General features: G+C 41.2%; 1 protein-coding gene across 2 annotated transcripts; it reads left to right on the top strand.

The window, feature by feature from the left end:
* The first annotated feature begins 4,813 nt into the window (after window positions 1–4,813).
* Window positions 4,814–18,507, top strand: slc24a5 (solute carrier family 24 member 5). 2 transcript variants are annotated; one of them, XM_061703723.1, is made up of 10 exons: window positions 4,814–4,980; window positions 8,105–8,152; window positions 9,202–9,381; window positions 10,962–11,045; window positions 11,130–11,233; window positions 11,343–11,443; window positions 12,630–12,916; window positions 13,578–13,784; window positions 16,334–16,435; window positions 17,893–18,507. In XM_061703723.1, exons 1-10 carry the CDS (start codon window positions 4,878–4,880, stop codon window positions 18,213–18,215), a joined length of 1,539 nt encoding a protein of 512 aa, XP_061559707.1. In that variant the 5' UTR covers window positions 4,814–4,877; the 3' UTR covers window positions 18,216–18,507. The 2 variants fall into 2 exon arrangements, with proteins under 2 accessions (XP_061559707.1, XP_061559696.1); XM_061703712.1 differs by lacking the exon at window positions 4,814–4,980 and having other exon boundaries at window positions 7,564–8,152.
* The last annotated feature ends 23 nt before the right edge of the window (window positions 18,508–18,530 follow it).

The raw sequence follows: 18,530 nt of genomic DNA on the forward strand, positions 1-18,530 counted from the left end.
GCTGACTTTTGCTTGTGTAACCATGAGCAAAGCAACTCAGCTGGTTATTCTAGTTTGGCTTGTTTCCTTCCCTGTTTTAGTGGTGGAGGTGAGGCTTGTCAAAAGAGGCAGAACCCATCTACTATATATGAGTATATTGTCCCAGCCCATAACACACAACCATTTCAACAAATTTAAAAAGTCACAAGTAAGCATTATTCTATGTTTGAAGAGCAACACACATTGAACTAAAAGCTGGGCAATACCTAAAACTGATGGGATGGAACAGAGTATTGCCAAACATTTCCATTGTATCCCTTACACAGAAGTGAAATCCCAACACACACACACACACACACAAACACACACCCTGTCACGCTAAGTAGTTCTCCAGGCCACATTCACTTAACTGGAGGAGCCCAACCACAGTAGAACATTGTTAAATATTGTATCTAAAGGGCACAAATAAGTAAATATAAGTGAATATATTTATTGTTGACCTAGCTGGAGCTCACACTTCGTGATAACAAGAAAAATTGGGAAGCTAAGGACCAGTGAATTCCGGAAATATTAACCTTTGAACACCTTGGAAGGGAGACACATCATTCATATAAGTCAATTAATGTTTAGGGTTTATTAAGGCAATATTGGTGTAAAACTATGCATACATGTTCATATTTAGGGCTTTGGAAACAGGATACGGTTCAAGTCCCACACTGATGTTGCTCTAATATGTGTGTCTGTGGTCTGTTTTTTTCTGTGGTGTGCAACGAAAACTCAAACAGCATACTGGAAGCTAAAAGCTAACGCTTCAGGGGTTATCATAAGTATACAGTACAGCATAGTATAAATAAAAACTGAGAGCGCTTTTGTTAACAATACTGCCACCTTCTGGCTATAACATCTGGAACAGGACCTCAACAAAGCACAACCAGACAGTGAAAACTAAACTTGTATTTATTATTATGATTATCATGATTATTATTATTAATAATAATCCATCCACCCCTTTTCCGGAGCGCTTATCCGCACTAGCGTCGCGGACGAGCTGAAGCCTATCCTAGCTGACTCTGGGCGAGAGCTGGGGTACTCCCTGAACTGGTCGCCAGCCAATCAGAGTTATTATTAATAATAATAATAATAAATTACATAGAACAAACACAAGATGCCATTACAGTTTGACACCAACACCGTCTTAATAACTTTTCATACCGTTGATGGTGTCGATGTGACAAAACATTCAATTTATTTGTTTGTCGAATATTACATGCTTATGCTCATAATATGACTGTAATGAATTTATTGTTTTTACATCTTTTACTGGTAAATTAAGTACAGTGGTGACTTGAGATACCTATTTCCTACATTCCATGACCACTTTTGTAATTCACAATTGCAATGAATGAAAATGCCATTAATCTGTTTTATGCCCACCTAAAAAAAAAAAAAAAATTTTAATAAGAAAAATAACACTATTTATAATATTGTACTTCATACAAACATACTGTAATTAAATAATTAAATACAATGTAAATCTTTATGTGGCTTTATGTGTTCAATGGACATTGTGCTGCTCTTTTTGGTGTGCGCGCCTTGGACAACTGAGGCAGTTTAATACAAACTGAGATACAGTACATTGGATGGTCTTCAGTAAGCTGCAGTTGTATTTGTCGTTTTCAGATAAAGAATGTATGCCTGTGTGTATTGTTTTAATGTCTGTCTGTATGTGTAGGTCCACTGTTTGTATTCATATAGCCATTGCATAAAGGATTATGACACCACGACACTGATGCTATTCTTTCTTTTTTGTTTGTTAGCATTAACCTAAACAGACATAACCAAGGCAAAGCTACACAATAGTGTATGTCTGTTGTCGTACTAGAGCGGCTCCAATTACCGGAGACAAATTCATGTGTTTTTTGGACATACAAGATGATTCTGATTCTGATTCTGATCGATCGTGAAGAGAGAAAAAGAAAAAAAAAAAAAAAAGTGGCCAAACGATGGCTCGTATATTGAAAAACTTGTAAGTCCGGTCACTCATATCTCAAGGCAGCACTGTATCTTATTTATTGTCAGAATCATTTTTTAGACGCATCATATATTTTTAATTCAGTGTGGCCTTATTACTCTTTTGTATAAATCATTATCGTGAACTGAGGAAGCAATTTCAACCACAGCAACCAGTCAGAATTTCCCCTGCACTCTCCTACAATGTCCCTGTGCTAAATCCACACAAGAATTCTGGAATGTGCGAGAATATGCAAAACCCACATAGGAAGGCCGGAGCCATGATTTCAAACAAGAACCTCAGAACTGCAAGGCAGAAATGCTAACGACTTGTACACCTGGCTACCCATAATCATAAAATAATACAAAACAAATCTACAGTATGAAAATTGTCTCGCATTGAAAGATTCAATCATATCAGAATCAGAATCCTCTTTATTTGCCAAGTATGTCGAAAAAACACACAAGGAATTTGTCTCCGGTAGTTGGAGCCGCTCTAGTATGACAACAGACAGTCAATTGACAGAGAACACTTTCGAGACATAAAGACATTGAGAAAAACAGTCACTGAGCAAAAAAGGGTTGCTAGTTATCTGGTAATGCCGGTACAATTTTTTTTTTTTTTTTTTTTTTTTTTTTTTTACAATTGTGCAACAAGATGCAGAGTCATCTAGCACTTAGAGCAGTTTGAATGACTAATATAGCAATAATCCGGTGCAATGACCATTGTGCAAAGGGCGCCGAGACTTCAAGGAGTGTATGCAGTTTAAAGTGACAAGTAGTCCGATAATGTGGTAGTCAGTGTGCAAGTGGGGCAGATGCTACTCTGGCATGAGTGGCCAGTATTGGTCAACAACACATGCAAATAGTGCAGCATGGCGAGACTACTACAGTGAGTGCACGAGTAATGTAGAATTGGCCTGACAGAAATGTGACAACAAACTCAAGACAAAAAAATTAGCAGTATGTTGCAATGTAATTGTAGGTTAGCTGTTTAAGAAGTTGATTGCAAGAGGGAGGAAGCTGTTGGAATGTCTGCTAGTTCTAGTTTGCGTTGGTCGGTAGCCCCTACCTGAGGGAAGGAGCCGGAAGAGCCGGTGACCGGGATGCGGCGGGTCCGAGAGGATTTTGCACGCTCTTGTCTTAGTTCTGGCAGCGTGCAATTCCTCAAGGGTGGGTAGGGGGCTAAGGACAATCTTTTCAGCAGTTTTGATTATCCGTTCCAGTCGGAGTTTGTCCTTTTTTTGTAGCAGCACCAAACCAGACCGTGATGGAAGAACACAGGACTGATTCGATGACCGCTGTGTAGAATTGCCTCAGCGGCTCCCGTGGCAGGCCGTGCTTCCTCAGAAGTCGCAGGAAGCACATCCTTTTGCTGGGCCTTGTTGAGGACGGAGTTGATGTTGATCGCCCACTTCAGGTCCTGAGAGACTGTAATTCCCAGGAACTTGAAGGTGTCGACGGTTGACACAAGGCAGCTGGAGTGTTGAAATGAGGTTGAAATCACATTAGGCCCACACAAGGGCGTGATTTGCTGGTGTCTCTCAAACCCTAACCAACTCATTACATTACATAACAACAAGAGCCTCGTGCGCCTTGCAGTATGTTGATCAACTGGATGTATACAATTGAGCATAGAATGAATAGTACAGTGCCGACATCAAACACCAATAATGTACATTCCACAGTTGGAGGGCAATTTAGGCACCAACATTTTTGACCATTTATTTTATAAAACATTATCTTTTCAGGAAAAACAGGTAATAAATCATCACACCATTTGACTCGTCCAGCCAAACGACCAACAGTACACTTGATGAGATATTTTATTTGATATTTATTTCATTTTATTATATTTTTTTGTGTTTGGCTAACCCTGTTACAGGTATTTAGACACCGGAAAAACAAACCTTTCAGACATATTGCTGAATAATTCATTTACCCTTAAATAAAGTTCAATTTGATCTCATATGGATTTTATTAGTCCTTTAATTACAGTAACAGGGTTGCAAATCAGTGCTAATGTTGGTACATGCTAGCTGTTAGCTGCTATGCTAACTTGTCAAGAACAAACGCAACTATATAATTAAAAATAAAAGAAGACGAAAAACTTTGATATTAATTTATTTTTCTGATAATATGAGTCACAGGATTGTGTTGGTTTGAGTGACACACTTTATTACGGCGAAAAACTAAAAGAAATATGGAGCGAGAAAAAAAGAGAGGACTTAGTTTGGATGTTCTCATGGGCAGATCAATTAGCTTAATCAAGTTCTTTCTTTTGCGTCATGTGCAGTAGCTCGCCTGCTTTTTCGCTTTCCATGTCTCGATAACGAAAGAGTCGCGTGTGAGTTGAGACAACGTCAGAGCATCATTACCACGTTTAAAACTTAACTGTCTCTTGTTTTTGATATGTAAATTGCTCATCAAGACGGAGGGACAAAAGAGAAAAACAACATTAAGTGGTGCCCAAGAACTATTTGGTATTTAAAATAATATTTAGGAATCACGTTTAGTACAAGTACAGTTACATTATAATTTAGACAAGGGCGTGCTTCCTATATTTTGTGCATGGAGTTTTTTTATTTATTTGTTTTAATGTGAGGGAGGGTGGGCAGCAAATGTCCTCCAATTTTGTAATAACCCACAAAATATTAAATCGGTATCATCATCCTGATACAGTCAGTTCTGGGTTCCGCACAAAAAAAAAAAAAAAAAAAAAAAAAGCTTGATACAAAACACGTGAAATGTCACCAAAACAACTTACCTTCCCACTTGTTTTAGTTTGGAAGGACTTGTAAGCGTCGTGATAGCGGTGACGTCTTCACGCTACTGTGGAGCCTACTGACCCACCATGGGATTGGATTCCGGGGCCAACATGTCCGAACATGTCTGAGGCGGTGACACCCCCAACACGGCCATCTTGTCTTTTTGCTCCGGAGCCACCTGAGGGTGCCGAAGTCACATTCGTGAGTCAATATCAAGGCCGAGGTAAGATTTTCCATTCAACTTCATATTATTTGAAGTAGATGCTATTTTTGGCTAATGTTAGCATGCGCACATGTTGGACCTTCACTTAGCAACATGATTTTAGTCGACAAAGCGACTGTGTACTGTTTAACAAATAATAGTAAAAATGATGCATTACACCTATGCTTTACGCGTGCGGTGGTAAGTGTGACCCGTGGTCTTCTGCGTTGTGTCGGTTTGAAGAATGGTGTGACACCGGGACCTTTTCGGAGACGATCTCCTTTTATTCTGACAGAATAAACAACAGTAGAACCTCCTTATAAATGTGACTGTCCACTCGAGCTCCTCTCCCACAGGAAGATTGCACAAAATGGCAGAGGTCGGCCGGCAGAAAACATTTATAGTGGGGAGCACAGAAGAAGAAATGACAGGAGGAGGAGCACCGAGCTACATACACACAGTTTACACTGGATCGGGAGGCATTTTCTTGTCAGGGAGTAACAGATTTTGTGTAATTATATATAAACTTCATTAAACACACAGATTGACCCGGTTACACAAGCTATTTGTGTAGCCACAGCTGCCCTGGGGCGGTCTGACTGAAGTGTGGCTGCCATTCTGCGCCTACGGCCCCTCCGACCAACACCAAACATCTAACCACATTCATTCAGGGGTAATGTGAGCAAAGTGTCTTGCCCAAAGTGTAGGTCACTCTATGTTCCTGCCTCTTCTGGAAAAAACTGTTCACTACAGCCATTTGCATCCTTTCTGCAATGTCTACCACCATCTGTCCCTCCAAGTTCCTTTCCTGGATGCCGTACTTACCCATCACTTCTTCATTACCCCTATTTCCTTCACCAACATGTCCATTAAAATCTGCACCAATCACGACTCTCTCTCTGTCCGGGATGCTCAGAACTACTTCGTCTAGCTCCTTCCAGAATTGCTCTTTCACCTCTAGGTCACATCCTACCTGTGGGGCATCGCCACTAATCACATTATGCATAACACCCTCAATTTCAAGTTTCAACCTCATCACTCGATCTGATACTCTTTTCACCTCCAAGACATTCTTAGCCAACTCTTCTTTCAAAATAACCCCGACTCCATTTCTCTTCCCATCTACACCATGGTAAAATAATTTAAACCCTGCCCCTAAACTTCTAGCCTTACTGCCTTTCCACCTGGTCTCCTGGACACACAATATATCAACCTTTCTCGTAACCATCATGTCAACCAACTCCCGAGATTTTCCTGTCATAGTCCCAATATTCAAAGTCCCCACATTCAGTTGTAGGCTCTGTGCTTTGCTGTTCTCTTTCTGCCAAAGAACCCGCTTTCCACCTCTTCTTCCCCGACTTCGACCCACAGTAGCTGAAGTTCCACCGGCGCCCCGCAGGTTGACAGCGCCGGTGCCGGACGTTGTTAACCCGGGCCACGACCGATCCGGTATGGAATTATTTGGACGAACGCTCATATTTGTTTGCCAAAGTTTTAAGCAGGATGCCCTTCCTGACGCAACCCTCTGCATTTATCCGGGTTTGGAACCGGCCTACAGTTTGCACTTGCTTGTGTCCCCCATAGGGCTGCATTTTAAAATATATTTAGAATAATATAAATGATTATTAAACAGAATAAAATTATTCTGCTACAATTTTTATGATGACCGACTGACTCACATGAGGACACCAAAGGCACTTTGTAGTGATTTTACCCTAATGTTCATCATCTAAATAACTGGATGAGCCAAATTCTTCTTCAATTAAACCACAACAAAACTGAGATAATAGTTTTTTGGCATTAAAGAAAAGAGGACTGCTGTTAGTAAATACCTGGAGTCACTCTCTTTAAAAACCAAAATCCAAGTCCGAAACCTTGGTGTTCTGATAGATTCCGACCTGACTTTCAACAGTCATATCAAATCAGTTACTAAAACTGCCTTCTACCATCTGAAGAACATATCCAGAGTAAAGGCTTGCATGTGTCAAGCAGACCAGGAGAAGCTCAGCCATCCTTTTATCTCAAGTAGACTTGACTATTGTAATGGTCTTCTGACTGGACTCCCCAAAAAGAGCATTAAACAGCTGCAGCTCATTCAGAATACTGCAGCTCGGGTTCTGACCAGAACAAAGAGGTCAGACCATCTTACTCCAATTCTAAAGTCTTTACATTGGCTTCCAGTCAGCTTTAGAATAGATTGAAAAAATTCTGGTACTGGTCTATAAATCACTAAATGGTTTAGAAATGCTAATGGAATATATACCCAGTAGGGCTCTGAGATCGACAGACTCAGGTCAAATAGTGGAGCACAGAGTCGAAAGCAAACATGCCGAACCAGCATTTAGCTATTATGCTGGACACAAATGGAATAAGTTGCCAACAGAAATGACATCATCCGCAAGTGTGAATGTTTTTAAGTCCGGGTTTTTTTCTCATGGTTTCTAGAGCATTTCCACTTTGAAATGATATTTCTTGCACTGTATGCTCTTTTAATTGTACTTTAATTTTTTTTCTCTTTGTTTCAAATGTGAAGCTGTTTTTTTTCTTTGTTTTTAAATGCTTTTAATCATGTAAAGCACATTGAGTTACCTTGTGGATGAAATGCGCTATATCAATAAATTTGCTTTGCTTTGCTTAAATAAGTCAGTCAGTTTGATTAAACTCAAGTCTATCAAAGCAGACAATTGTTGATCGGCGCATTACCGCATAGTTGTGTTTTGAATTGTTGTTTTACTTACTAGAAAATGTGATTCACTTGTGAAATTGTTTTGGTTGTAATTATATTTTGTATACTTGACTCTGATTCTCCCTCACCCCCCCTGGCTGGAATCCGCTCAACTGGAATGACTCACAACTCGTGATCCCCCCATTCTTTGTAACACACCAGACCTTAAAAGATGCTTTCCCCCCTCCAATACTCTCTTTCCTAATTCTCACTCCCTTCACAGTTTTCACAGTATTGTAGTGCTTATGCAGCACACTTCATATGCCTGTATGACTTCTTGGAATTATCTTCTTTTTTAAACTCAAATGGCCACGAATAAAGTTGCAGCTCTTCAGAGCAAGAAGAGAAAATATTTTATACCTTACTTTTTGGGGTTTGTCCTGTTCCTGTATTGCACCATTCATCTTGTATCATTCACAGCAAATACAGCTGACTGGAGCCACACGATCAGGGTGCGCCGTACACTTGGTAAGTCAATCACCTTTACATGTTGGAATAATTATACAGCGGTGGCAAAAGAACGGACTACTTTAGTTGAAGTATAGATTCTTGTGGAAAAGGACTCGTAAAAGTAGAAATATTAATTCCACGTCTTTATTTAAGTAAAACATGTTCTCAAACCTTTTATATCAAGTACAACCTGAAAAAATATTTGGCTCTCCAAGTACCACCATCATCACCAATATTAAAATACACTAATGTGGTAAAAAAAAGAAACATCTCTGCGCCCATACCGGTAATAATTTCCTCTTCTATTAACTAGCATAGTGCTCATTCCGTTTTCAAATGTAGGGAGTAAAAGTACAAATTCACCAGAAAAAGAAATACTCAAATGAAGTACAGATACCTGAAAAATCGACTTAAGTACCACTGTAATTATATTAGTGACATTTGCCTCCATAGTAATGTCTGCAGGGATTAAGCAGATGTAATGTCTAAGCTATTAAACACCACGTTATACAGGTTTCGCCTTATTTTACGGCGCAAGTGTGAGTAATCGATTGTGGCTGCAGCAACTGTGTCAGTGTTTGCTTCGCTTAATTGCCACGTCTCATTGGCGTGGAGTTGCAATTTAAGAGTTCAAACAAGGATTTAGTTTAGAATTTGTCGGACAGTTATGGAGAGAGGTTATATGAGTTTGTTAAGAAAAATCAATAGTTGGATTTACTGGCTCCAAACACAACCGCTCAGTTCAATCTGATCCACGTCAGTCGCCTTTCAAACCAACCCGAGCAGAATAGTCGCAGTGATTCTCGACGTGTGATCCGGGCTCCCGCTGAAGCACAGCGAGAACATGCAAAGTGCACACAGGGAGGCCCAAGCTGGGATTCTAACCCAGAACCTCGGGACGGTGAGCCAGACGTCCCGTCCACGAGCTTACCGTGCTGCTTGGGGTCAGAAGACAACATCAGAAAATAAAAACCAAATGCATTATAATGACGACCATCGACAGTGGTGGTATTTTAAAGGGCGCTGAAACGAAATGTAAAGGGTCTAAATACATCTTACTGTTTCAGAGAACGAGACCGAATGCATCGTACCTCAATCGTCTGAATTTCCTGATGGCTTCTTCACCGTGCAGGAGAGGAAGGACGGAGGCCTCGTCCTCTACTTCATGCTCATTTTCTATATGCTGTTGGCCGTTGCTATAGTCTGTGATGACTACTTCCTCCCATCCTTAGAAGTCATCAGTGAGCGTAAGTTGGATTCAATAAATGTTAGATTTAAATGTTAAATACTCGACATAGACTGTCGAGCTCGAGAGTGTGGACATTTTTTCCCCCCATTTGTCCGGAATGTGAGGTCAACGATGTTGGACCTCAGACCGAGCCTGCTGGCTCAACATCCTTGTTCTAATCCCAGAGGTGATGGGGTTGAGGTCAGGGTTCTGTGCACAACCGTGCTCGAACCGAAAAGGCCTTCGCTAAACTGTTCCCATAAAGTTGGTCAGTGGTGTAACTCAATCGATCAAGTAATCAATTGAGCACTGTAGTTTCTCTTGTATGTGAATGTTGTATTTTGTGGCTTTGCATCATTAATGAACTGTGTTTTATTTAAATATATTGCATATTTAATTGCAGTATAATTTAAGGTGGATAATTATGATGGTCATAAATGGAATTATACTTCCGAAACAAATGTGATTAACTTGCCTCGGAAATTCTTGCGTGAATTAAACATATACAGTCCGACTAATGTGAGTCAAAACATATTCCTTTTCCCCTTATTGTAATGATTCTTATTATTTTAAGGGTACAAAATAGCATCAGTCCTGAAATGACGGGTGCTGTGTGAAATGTTTACAGCAAAAGGGTCATGGGCAGAAATGCAGCGTTAATGTAATTATTCAGCAAACATGTCATGGTGGCTTTGTCGCAAGATCATGGCAGTTACTAAACGGCGAGTTAGGTTGCTCTGCATTTGCTATGCTGCTTACAAAATATTTACACAATATCTGGTAGTTGTTATGAGGTGCTGTAATGTATTAACCAGCCTTAGAAGTTCAAGCCCTCAAATTACTACTTTGTTCAGAATCTTGACTCATTCGGTTCCATTTCTCAGCATCAGCTCAATTTCTAATTAGTACTGTAATTCCTCATATAGTGGGGATAGAGGAGAGTGTTAATTTACTTAACTCCAGAGAATATAAAATGTTTATTTCCGGTAAAGCCTTGTATACAGGCCTGTACAAAAGCACTTTAACAATAGCGGTTGCCAAATATGCCGTCGATCCACTGACGGATGAAGGCTCGTTAACAGTGTGTTTAGCCGTGGGTTTTCCTGCAAGTCCCTAACCAAATCTGGCACTCTTGAACGAAAATAAACTGTTGTTGAAAAACCTTTCGTTGATGTCAGAATGAGTGCGTTCTCAATAACGTTCATCAGGCAGAAATAAACCAAAAAATAAACCCAAAATACGAACCTCCAGTATCCACTGGGGATAGCGACCAAGCCCTGAAAAATCTCTTGCACTACTGTAATTGTCCATAGATGCCACAAGATGGTGGCAAAGGACTACTTTTGTATGAATGAAGCTCCTCAACTCACTTTAACAGTGCCTTGGCACCAGGATTGGCACCAAAGGAGGATAGGTTCCCCACACCCCCACAAAAGAAATCCTGGAATAGGCAAATTCGAAATGCCAAACTGTGTACAAGCAGGTGTTTCACAGTAAATACATGGAACTACCCATACAATGAACAGTTAGGTCATGCAAGGATGTACTTTGTTCTATTATGGTATGGTTTTATAGTGTACATGATTGCTTGTGTCTCAGGTTTGGGATTGTCTCAAGATGTCGCTGGTGCTACATTTATGGCCGCTGGGAGTTCTGCACCTGAGCTGGTGACAGCATTCCTGGGTAAACATACGCTTGTGTTATAATAACTACATTCCCCCAAACAAACTTACATTTTTTTTTTTTTTTATCATTGTGGTGTCTCAGGTGTTTTTGTGACAAAGGGGGACATTGGGGTCAGCACAATAGTGGGCTCAGCTGTCTACAACCTCTTGGGCATCTGTGCTGCATGTGGACTCTTGGCCTCTATGGTACACGACGACATTTCCCAGTACATCCACATGTTGACCCACTTAGCTACTACTGTAAAAGCGTGATATCTACGCAAGTTGTAAGGGATGTTTTTGTGTCCTCTTGCAGGCAGGACGTCTCACCTGCTGGCCATTGTTCAGGGACTGCTTGGCATACGGCATCAGTGTTGCCGCTGTTATTGCTATCATTTCTGATAACACGGTGTACTGGTGAGTGAGCGTGAGGCGCTTGTAAAACATACCAGCTGTTTTACACAAGTAGTAGGGAAAATACATCACAGACGCGGTTGACTTTTATGACAGTGATAGCACAGTCAAAAAAAATGTCTCTTTTATCTTATCATATCAGATGTGTTGCTCTGATCAAGATATAAGTTAGGTTTAGAAATGATAAGATTTCAAACCAAAGCCATAAACAAGAGCACTAAGAGGGTCTTGACACCTGCTAAGGTTTAAACTAGAGGTGCAACAATTAATTGATACTCATTAATTAATACTCATCGATTATCAAATTAATCAACTCTCTTGCTAATTAATTCATAGTTTACAAGCATTGTTTAAATGACTATTGCCAAATCCTCGGAGTCAGCCTCTCAACAGTAAATATCAGAACAGATTTCAGATTTCTGTAGTCCTTCATGTAAGCAGACTCATTATCTTGGTGTTTAATCAAAATAAGACATTTGCAAGCATTCGCTTTTACTTGGGAAAAGAACAATCGACGTTTTTCCTTTTTTCTGACAAGTAACAGACCAAACCAGTCACTAAATAATAATCAATTTGTTTGTATATTTGCTGCACTGTCAATTTTGAAAAAAAACATTTCTTGTTTTGAATAAAGGGATGAAATGTCTTTTTTTAATCCAATTCACCGACTCATTGAAAAATAATTGACATATTAGTCCATTTTTGAAATATACGTTTGTTCCCTGTGAGATCGATAAGTGATAGGACTAGGATTAGGGCAATGTAATCCTTTATTAACCCCCCAAAATTCCAGCTTGATCGAAAGAGATTTGATAGTGATAACTACATCTGAACATATCTCTTTTAAATTGCCTTCAACTTGATCAACTATGAAACTTGGTCATTCTAGCTTCAGATCCTGCATAAATAAGAAAATAAGATTTGACAGAGCTAGGTTTTGCTTTAAGTTCGAGATGAAAAACCAGTTTTTTTTGGTTCTAATTTTTTTTAATCGTTTTATTCAAATGTTTTTGGAAAGCTGGATGACTTTTAATGATGTCTTGAACAATTTGCTGATTTTCACAAAAAGAAGGAAGCAAGGAACTTTGAAAGAATAACTTTCAATCACAAAAAAGAAGTCAGCGAGGGGACTTACATCCACATAGAACTCTGTTATGACAATGTATCAACCTTACGTCTTACTATGCAGGTACGACGCCGCCTGTCTTCTGCTGGTCTACGGCGTCTACATCGTAGTCCTGTGCTTTGACCTTCGCATCAGTGAGTTTGTCCTGAGTAAGATCAGCCCTTGCTGCACCTGTCTGGGAAGAGGCTCAGATGAGAAGAGCGAGACACGACCTCTGATGGGCCTCTGGCACGACGACACGAGCCTGCGAGTCCACAGCCGCTCCTGGGCGGACAGCGGAATCTTCCAGGATGATTCGGGATACTCCCATCTTTCTCTCAGCTTGCATGGCCTCAATGAAATTGCCGATGGTAAGATGTTGTTATACAATCACAACTCCTACTAGCGATGTGAAGACGCTTTGTGAGAGAGGTGACTGAAATTAAGAGCTAACTGTGAACATGAGAGAGAATACAATTCTGTGGACATGGTTTGTCTTTCATTCATATGTTTATTTCGACCAGTTCCATGTACTGTAATTGTATATTGTTCTGTGAAGATCAGCCAGGAAGAAAATGGAGTTCTTGGGCATAATAATTGCTAAACCTAGAGACCCTGTTAAGTACATTCAGAAATGTGTTTCCAAAGACATTATATAGTACATAGTTGCCAAAAAATGTGCAAAGACTGAGGACTACAGTATGTACAGTAGTACTCAGTTGTGGCGATGCAGCTTTAAACTGTTTAGCACTATTTCAGTTTTGCGGGGTTTTTGGGTGCGGTTAAAACAAGGCCCAGTGACGCTACTTTGGAGTCCGTCACGAACGGCCCCTGTCCCACTCTATAAGAACCTTAGCGCCTTTGTTCGCATCAGCGATTGTCAGGGGCAATTTCAACGTGCAGTTAGCTAGCTAGCTATGCCATCACCCCAAAAATCCTTTTTGGATACTCCACTGGCATGGGCGCTTTAGCACAGCTTGTTTAGGGGGTTGAAATACTTTCTGACCCTTATTGTGTCCAATCTACCGACAGAGCATGAAGGTGTATTTGCTGTGCCGGAGAGCGACTTCAAAAGGATCCTGTGGGTTTTGTCTCTACCGATCATCGTCCTGCTCTTCCTGACCGTACCTGATTGCCGAAGGCGGTTCTGGAAGCAGTGGTTCGTCATCACCTTCATCATGTCTGCAGTCTGGATCTCAGCTTTCACATACATCCTGGTGTGGATGGTCACTGTTGTCGGTAAGAGGTTTTAGGTCGAGTTTCAACTTCTTAAACAGCTAACCTACAATTCCATTGCAACATGCTGGCAATTTTTTTGTCTTGAGTTCGTCGTCACATTTCTGCGAGGCCAATTATACATGACTCGGGCACTCACTGTAGTTGTCTCGCCACGCTGCACTATTTGCATATCTGTGGGGGACCAATACTGGCCACTCATGCCAAAGTAGCATCTGCTCCATTTGCACACTGACTGAGGAGTATCTGCTACATTTGCACAACCGACATTGTCCCAGATGATCGCACAACTTGTCACTTTAAACCGCATCCACTCCTTGAAGTCTCGGCGCCCTTTGCACAATGATCATTGCACCGGACTATTGCATTATTAGTCATTCGAACTGCTCTAAGTGCTCGAGGACTCTGCATCTTTTTGCACAATTGTCCAAAAACAATGTACCTGCATTACCAGATAACTAGCAACCCTTTACTGCTCAGTGACTGTTTTTTTTTTTTTTTTTTTTGTCAATGTCTTTATGTCTGTTGTCGTACTAGAGCGGCTCCAACTACCGGAGACACATTCCTTGTGTTTTTTTTGGACATACTTGGCAAATAAAGATGATTCTGATTCTGAAAATGCACACTTTGTGGATCACAATGTTTGGAACTTGTGAGAAAAATGTCAGAGGAGAATCACATGTTGGTCTGTGGCTTAATTCCTGAGATGCCAAGGTCCTGAAAAGATAGGAGTGTGAGGGTGTGTTGCAACTCCAATGGAGCATGTGCTGACCCAGACACTGTAGGATTACAGCCCACTCCACCTCAGGGAGCAGTCATGTGAACACTGGGTGCACACGTAGCGTTCCCCCATGGGCATGGCTCCCAGAACGGCTTTGGCTTCATACTTCATCATGTGACGCTGCTTGTTGAAGTATAATGAGATTATTATCCCATAGTCGTCAGATTGGCTCTCATGGATGGAGTCTTGTGAAAGAGTAGACATGAGACCGAGCAGGTATAAATCACATTATACAGTGTGCAATTGTTTGATCAGCTGTGTGCAGTGGCATCGTAATGCCTCATTTATTATTTATACAATGCGATGCACTGCATTGTACTTATAAAATATATTAGATGTTACGGTAATTATAACCTCGTAACCTTTTTGGAGTAGCGTATGGAAGACTAACATCAGAGAATGTTTTGAGGTAACAGACGTTATTGTTGCACTATTATTGCCTTTTTTTCCTTTGGCAGACAAAGTCTAATAATGTACATTGGACACATAAAGGTCAAATGGCGGCACGGTGGACGACTGGTTAGAGCGTCAGCCTCACAGTTCTGAGGACCTGGGTTCGATCCCCGGCCCCGCCTGTGTGGAGTTTGCATGTTCTCCCCGTGCCTGCGTGGCTTTTCTCCGGGCACTCCGGTTTCCTCCCACATCCCAAAAACATGCATTCATTGGAGACTCTAAATTGCCCGGAGGTGTTACTGTGAGTGAAATGGTTGTTTGTTTGTATGCAGCACGCCTGCGACCCGCGTGAGGAGAAGCGGCTCAGAAAATGGATGGATGGATGGATGGATGGAAGGCCAAATCATTTGCATGATGCTGGTTGAGTCAAAATCAAACTTTTATTAAGTGAAAAGCCCAATTGTAACATTCTTAACTGTCAAACAAGTGTAAACAGACGTTTACCTATTCTACAATCAGAATGATCTTTATTTGCCAAGTATGTCCAAAAAACACAAGGAATTTGTCTCCGGTAGTTGGAGCCGCTCGAGTACGACAACAGACAGTCAATTGACAGAGAACACTTTATAAGGGCCATATTCTCTCATTGCTATTTTACGTGCCTGGCTTGCGCGTCTTCAAGTTATGCCGATTCTGCCATAATGACTTCTGACACACCCCTCGCACGTACCCGGCCAGTTTGCGCATATTCATTCTTTGAAGTCTACTGGGGGGTAGAATTCCCGGAATGTGGATTTTTCCTGAGACTTGACACGCTTCAAATATAAAATTAACCCTCGTGAAGAAAACGGGACAGGCTAAGGAAGATGTGTTTTTGTGTTTCTCTAATCTCTATACTACATATTATGTAATTGAATCATAATACTGTGCTTCCGGGTGAATGTGTTTGGAAGGCCATCAATAAGAACGTGAGTGAGCCAGCTGTTGCCCAGCAACCATACTAGCGCCACACGCGGGGGCGTGTCATTTAAATAACGATGACAGATATGAACAGAATTATTCCATATCTAACACACCATCAAGATGACTGCAGTTGTTGTTAACGGCGCTTTCAGACAAACCCCCGAGCCGCCATACCGCATGTTTGAAACAAAAATGCACTCCCAGCACATGCATGAAAATTCATTAATATGATTAATAATGAATATACAATGATAAGAGACTTCGTATAGCTGAAAATTGTGTGTGGGGGGGAACTGTATAAAAAGACATCACCCTTATCCTTTGTGAATGTTCATTTCGAAGCATTGTATTGACATGACATTTTAAGATTTGAGATAACCATTTCTTCTTTTTTTCTTCTTTCTTGTTCAAACAGGTGAGACACTTGCCGTTCCTGATACAGTGATGGGACTCACTCTGCTTGCAGCTGGAACAAGTATACCTGACACTGTAGCCAGTGTTATGGTGGCCAGAGAAGGTAAAACAAATTGCCGTACAGTACGCCATGTGTCAGAAAAGATTTGAAAGCGTTTAAAACCAAAACTACAAGTAGTCCCACTCAGTGTGGGCCAGAAGTGTACAAAAAGATCCTCTGGCGTTTTTGCGTTGTGGCACAAACATCGCCGTGCTAGAGTGACCCTCCCTACTTAGCCGACCTGGCTGTCTGATTATTATTTTTTTTTTAACTTCCCCAAGGGAAGGTGTGTTAAACTCCAAAGAGATTATTTTGAAAGGTATAAGGGTAAAAGTTGTTTGGTTTTGAAATTCAGTGGTGCCTTGAGATACGAGTGCCTTGACTTATGATATTTTCAAGATACGAGCATCCCTTGGCCAATTTTGTATCTTGAGGTACGAGCACAAATTTAAGAGCTGGTTTGCCAACTGTCAATACATAGGTCCCACATAAGAACAAGGTACATTAGGTAGCCAGATTTTGAGCTCGCATTTTCACTGTTTGGAGCAGGTTATGTGGAGAGCAAAGGTTATGACTGTTTTCCTTTGTTTAAAAATAAATAAATAAAAAAAGGTTAAAACAACACCTGTAGTAATGTGTATTTTAAAGAAAAATAAACACATATAGTAATGACAAGTTAACAAAATGTAAATTAAATAGATTTTTTCACCTTTTGTTTCAGTTCAATGGCAATTATGCTGCTCCTTCTGGCGTGGTCACCTGGGCCACGTGGGGGCAGTATAGACACACGGATACAGTATATATGTAGGAGTACAACACAGGGCGTTTCCCATAATGTCATTATTTCAACTGGAAAAGTGGCAACAATTTTAATCCTTTTTTTGGAAGAATATTTACAAATTATATCTGCCAAACTGGCGGCACGGTGGCCAACTGGTTAGCACATCTGCCTCACAGTTCTGAGGACCGGGGTTCAAATCCCAGCCCCGCCTGTGTGGAGTTTGCATGCTCTCCCCGTGCCTGCGTGGGTCTTCTCCGGGCACTCCGGTTTCCTCCCACATCCGAAAAACATGCACGGTCGGTTGATTGAAGATTCTAAATTGCCCTGAGGTGTGAATGTGTGCGCGAATGGTTCTTTATGTTCCCTGCGATTGGTTCCAGTTCGGCGTGTACCCCGCGTCTCGCCCGTAGATGGCTGGGATAGGCTCCAGCACGCCCGCGACCCTTGTGAGGATAAAGCGGTACAGAAGATGGATGGATCTGCCAAACTGCTGCATGTTGTGAATGGAGTTGAGCTCTCGACCATCAGACAGCGCTTTTATCTGAAGTTGGCGGTTACGCCGGCTCGTATCTCGGAAACAAGTCAAATGTATCAAGGCACCACTACATTATTTGTGACACCAGTCCTGCAACTTTTCACACCTCGTATTTCACTCATTTCAATAATGTAATGATAAGGAGTACAAAAGCTGTTTCATTTTATATGATTACTTCCCAGTGTTTGACCCATCTTCCAACAGGGAAAGCTGACATGGCCATGTCCAACATTGTGGGTTCAAACGTATTCGACATGCTTTGTCTGGGTTTGCCGTGGTTCATCCAGACTGCATTTGTGGACACCAACAACCCCGTGGAGGTCAACAGCAAGGGCCTTGTGTTCATTTCCGCAACACTCTTGCTTTCCATCATTTTCCTCTTCGTGGCCGTCCATGTGAATGGTTGGAAACTGGACTGGAAGTTGGGCGTTGCTTCCCTCATTTGCTACATCATCTTTGCTACTCTGTCTATCCTATATGAGATGGGGATTATTGGAGATAATCCTTTAAGACTGTGTAGCGACTGAGATACGACCGTACGCTGGATCAAAGCTATTTTACCAAGACTGTTGAGAAAACGTTCCAACTTGTGCGTCCTTGCCGTTAAACCTGCTGTGCCGTGGATGGTCCACATCACTTCATCTCAGGAAGAGTACCAAAGATCATGTTTGTTGGTGTAAATGTGCTAGGTTACCACAATGTGAAACCTTCTCCAGTGCAGTCTGCTTTGAGACTGAACTGACTTGAAATTCTCTGATCTGTGATGCAATGTGGCTCATTAACAAACAACCAAATACTGATCTGGGAATAAAAAAAATACACAGAAAGTCAGCCTTAATGTT

The sequence above is a fragment of the Phycodurus eques genome, chromosome 2, assembly GCF_024500275.1.
Source record: "Phycodurus eques isolate BA_2022a chromosome 2, UOR_Pequ_1.1, whole genome shotgun sequence".
Lineage (NCBI taxonomy): Eukaryota > Metazoa > Chordata > Actinopteri > Syngnathiformes > Syngnathidae > Phycodurus > Phycodurus eques.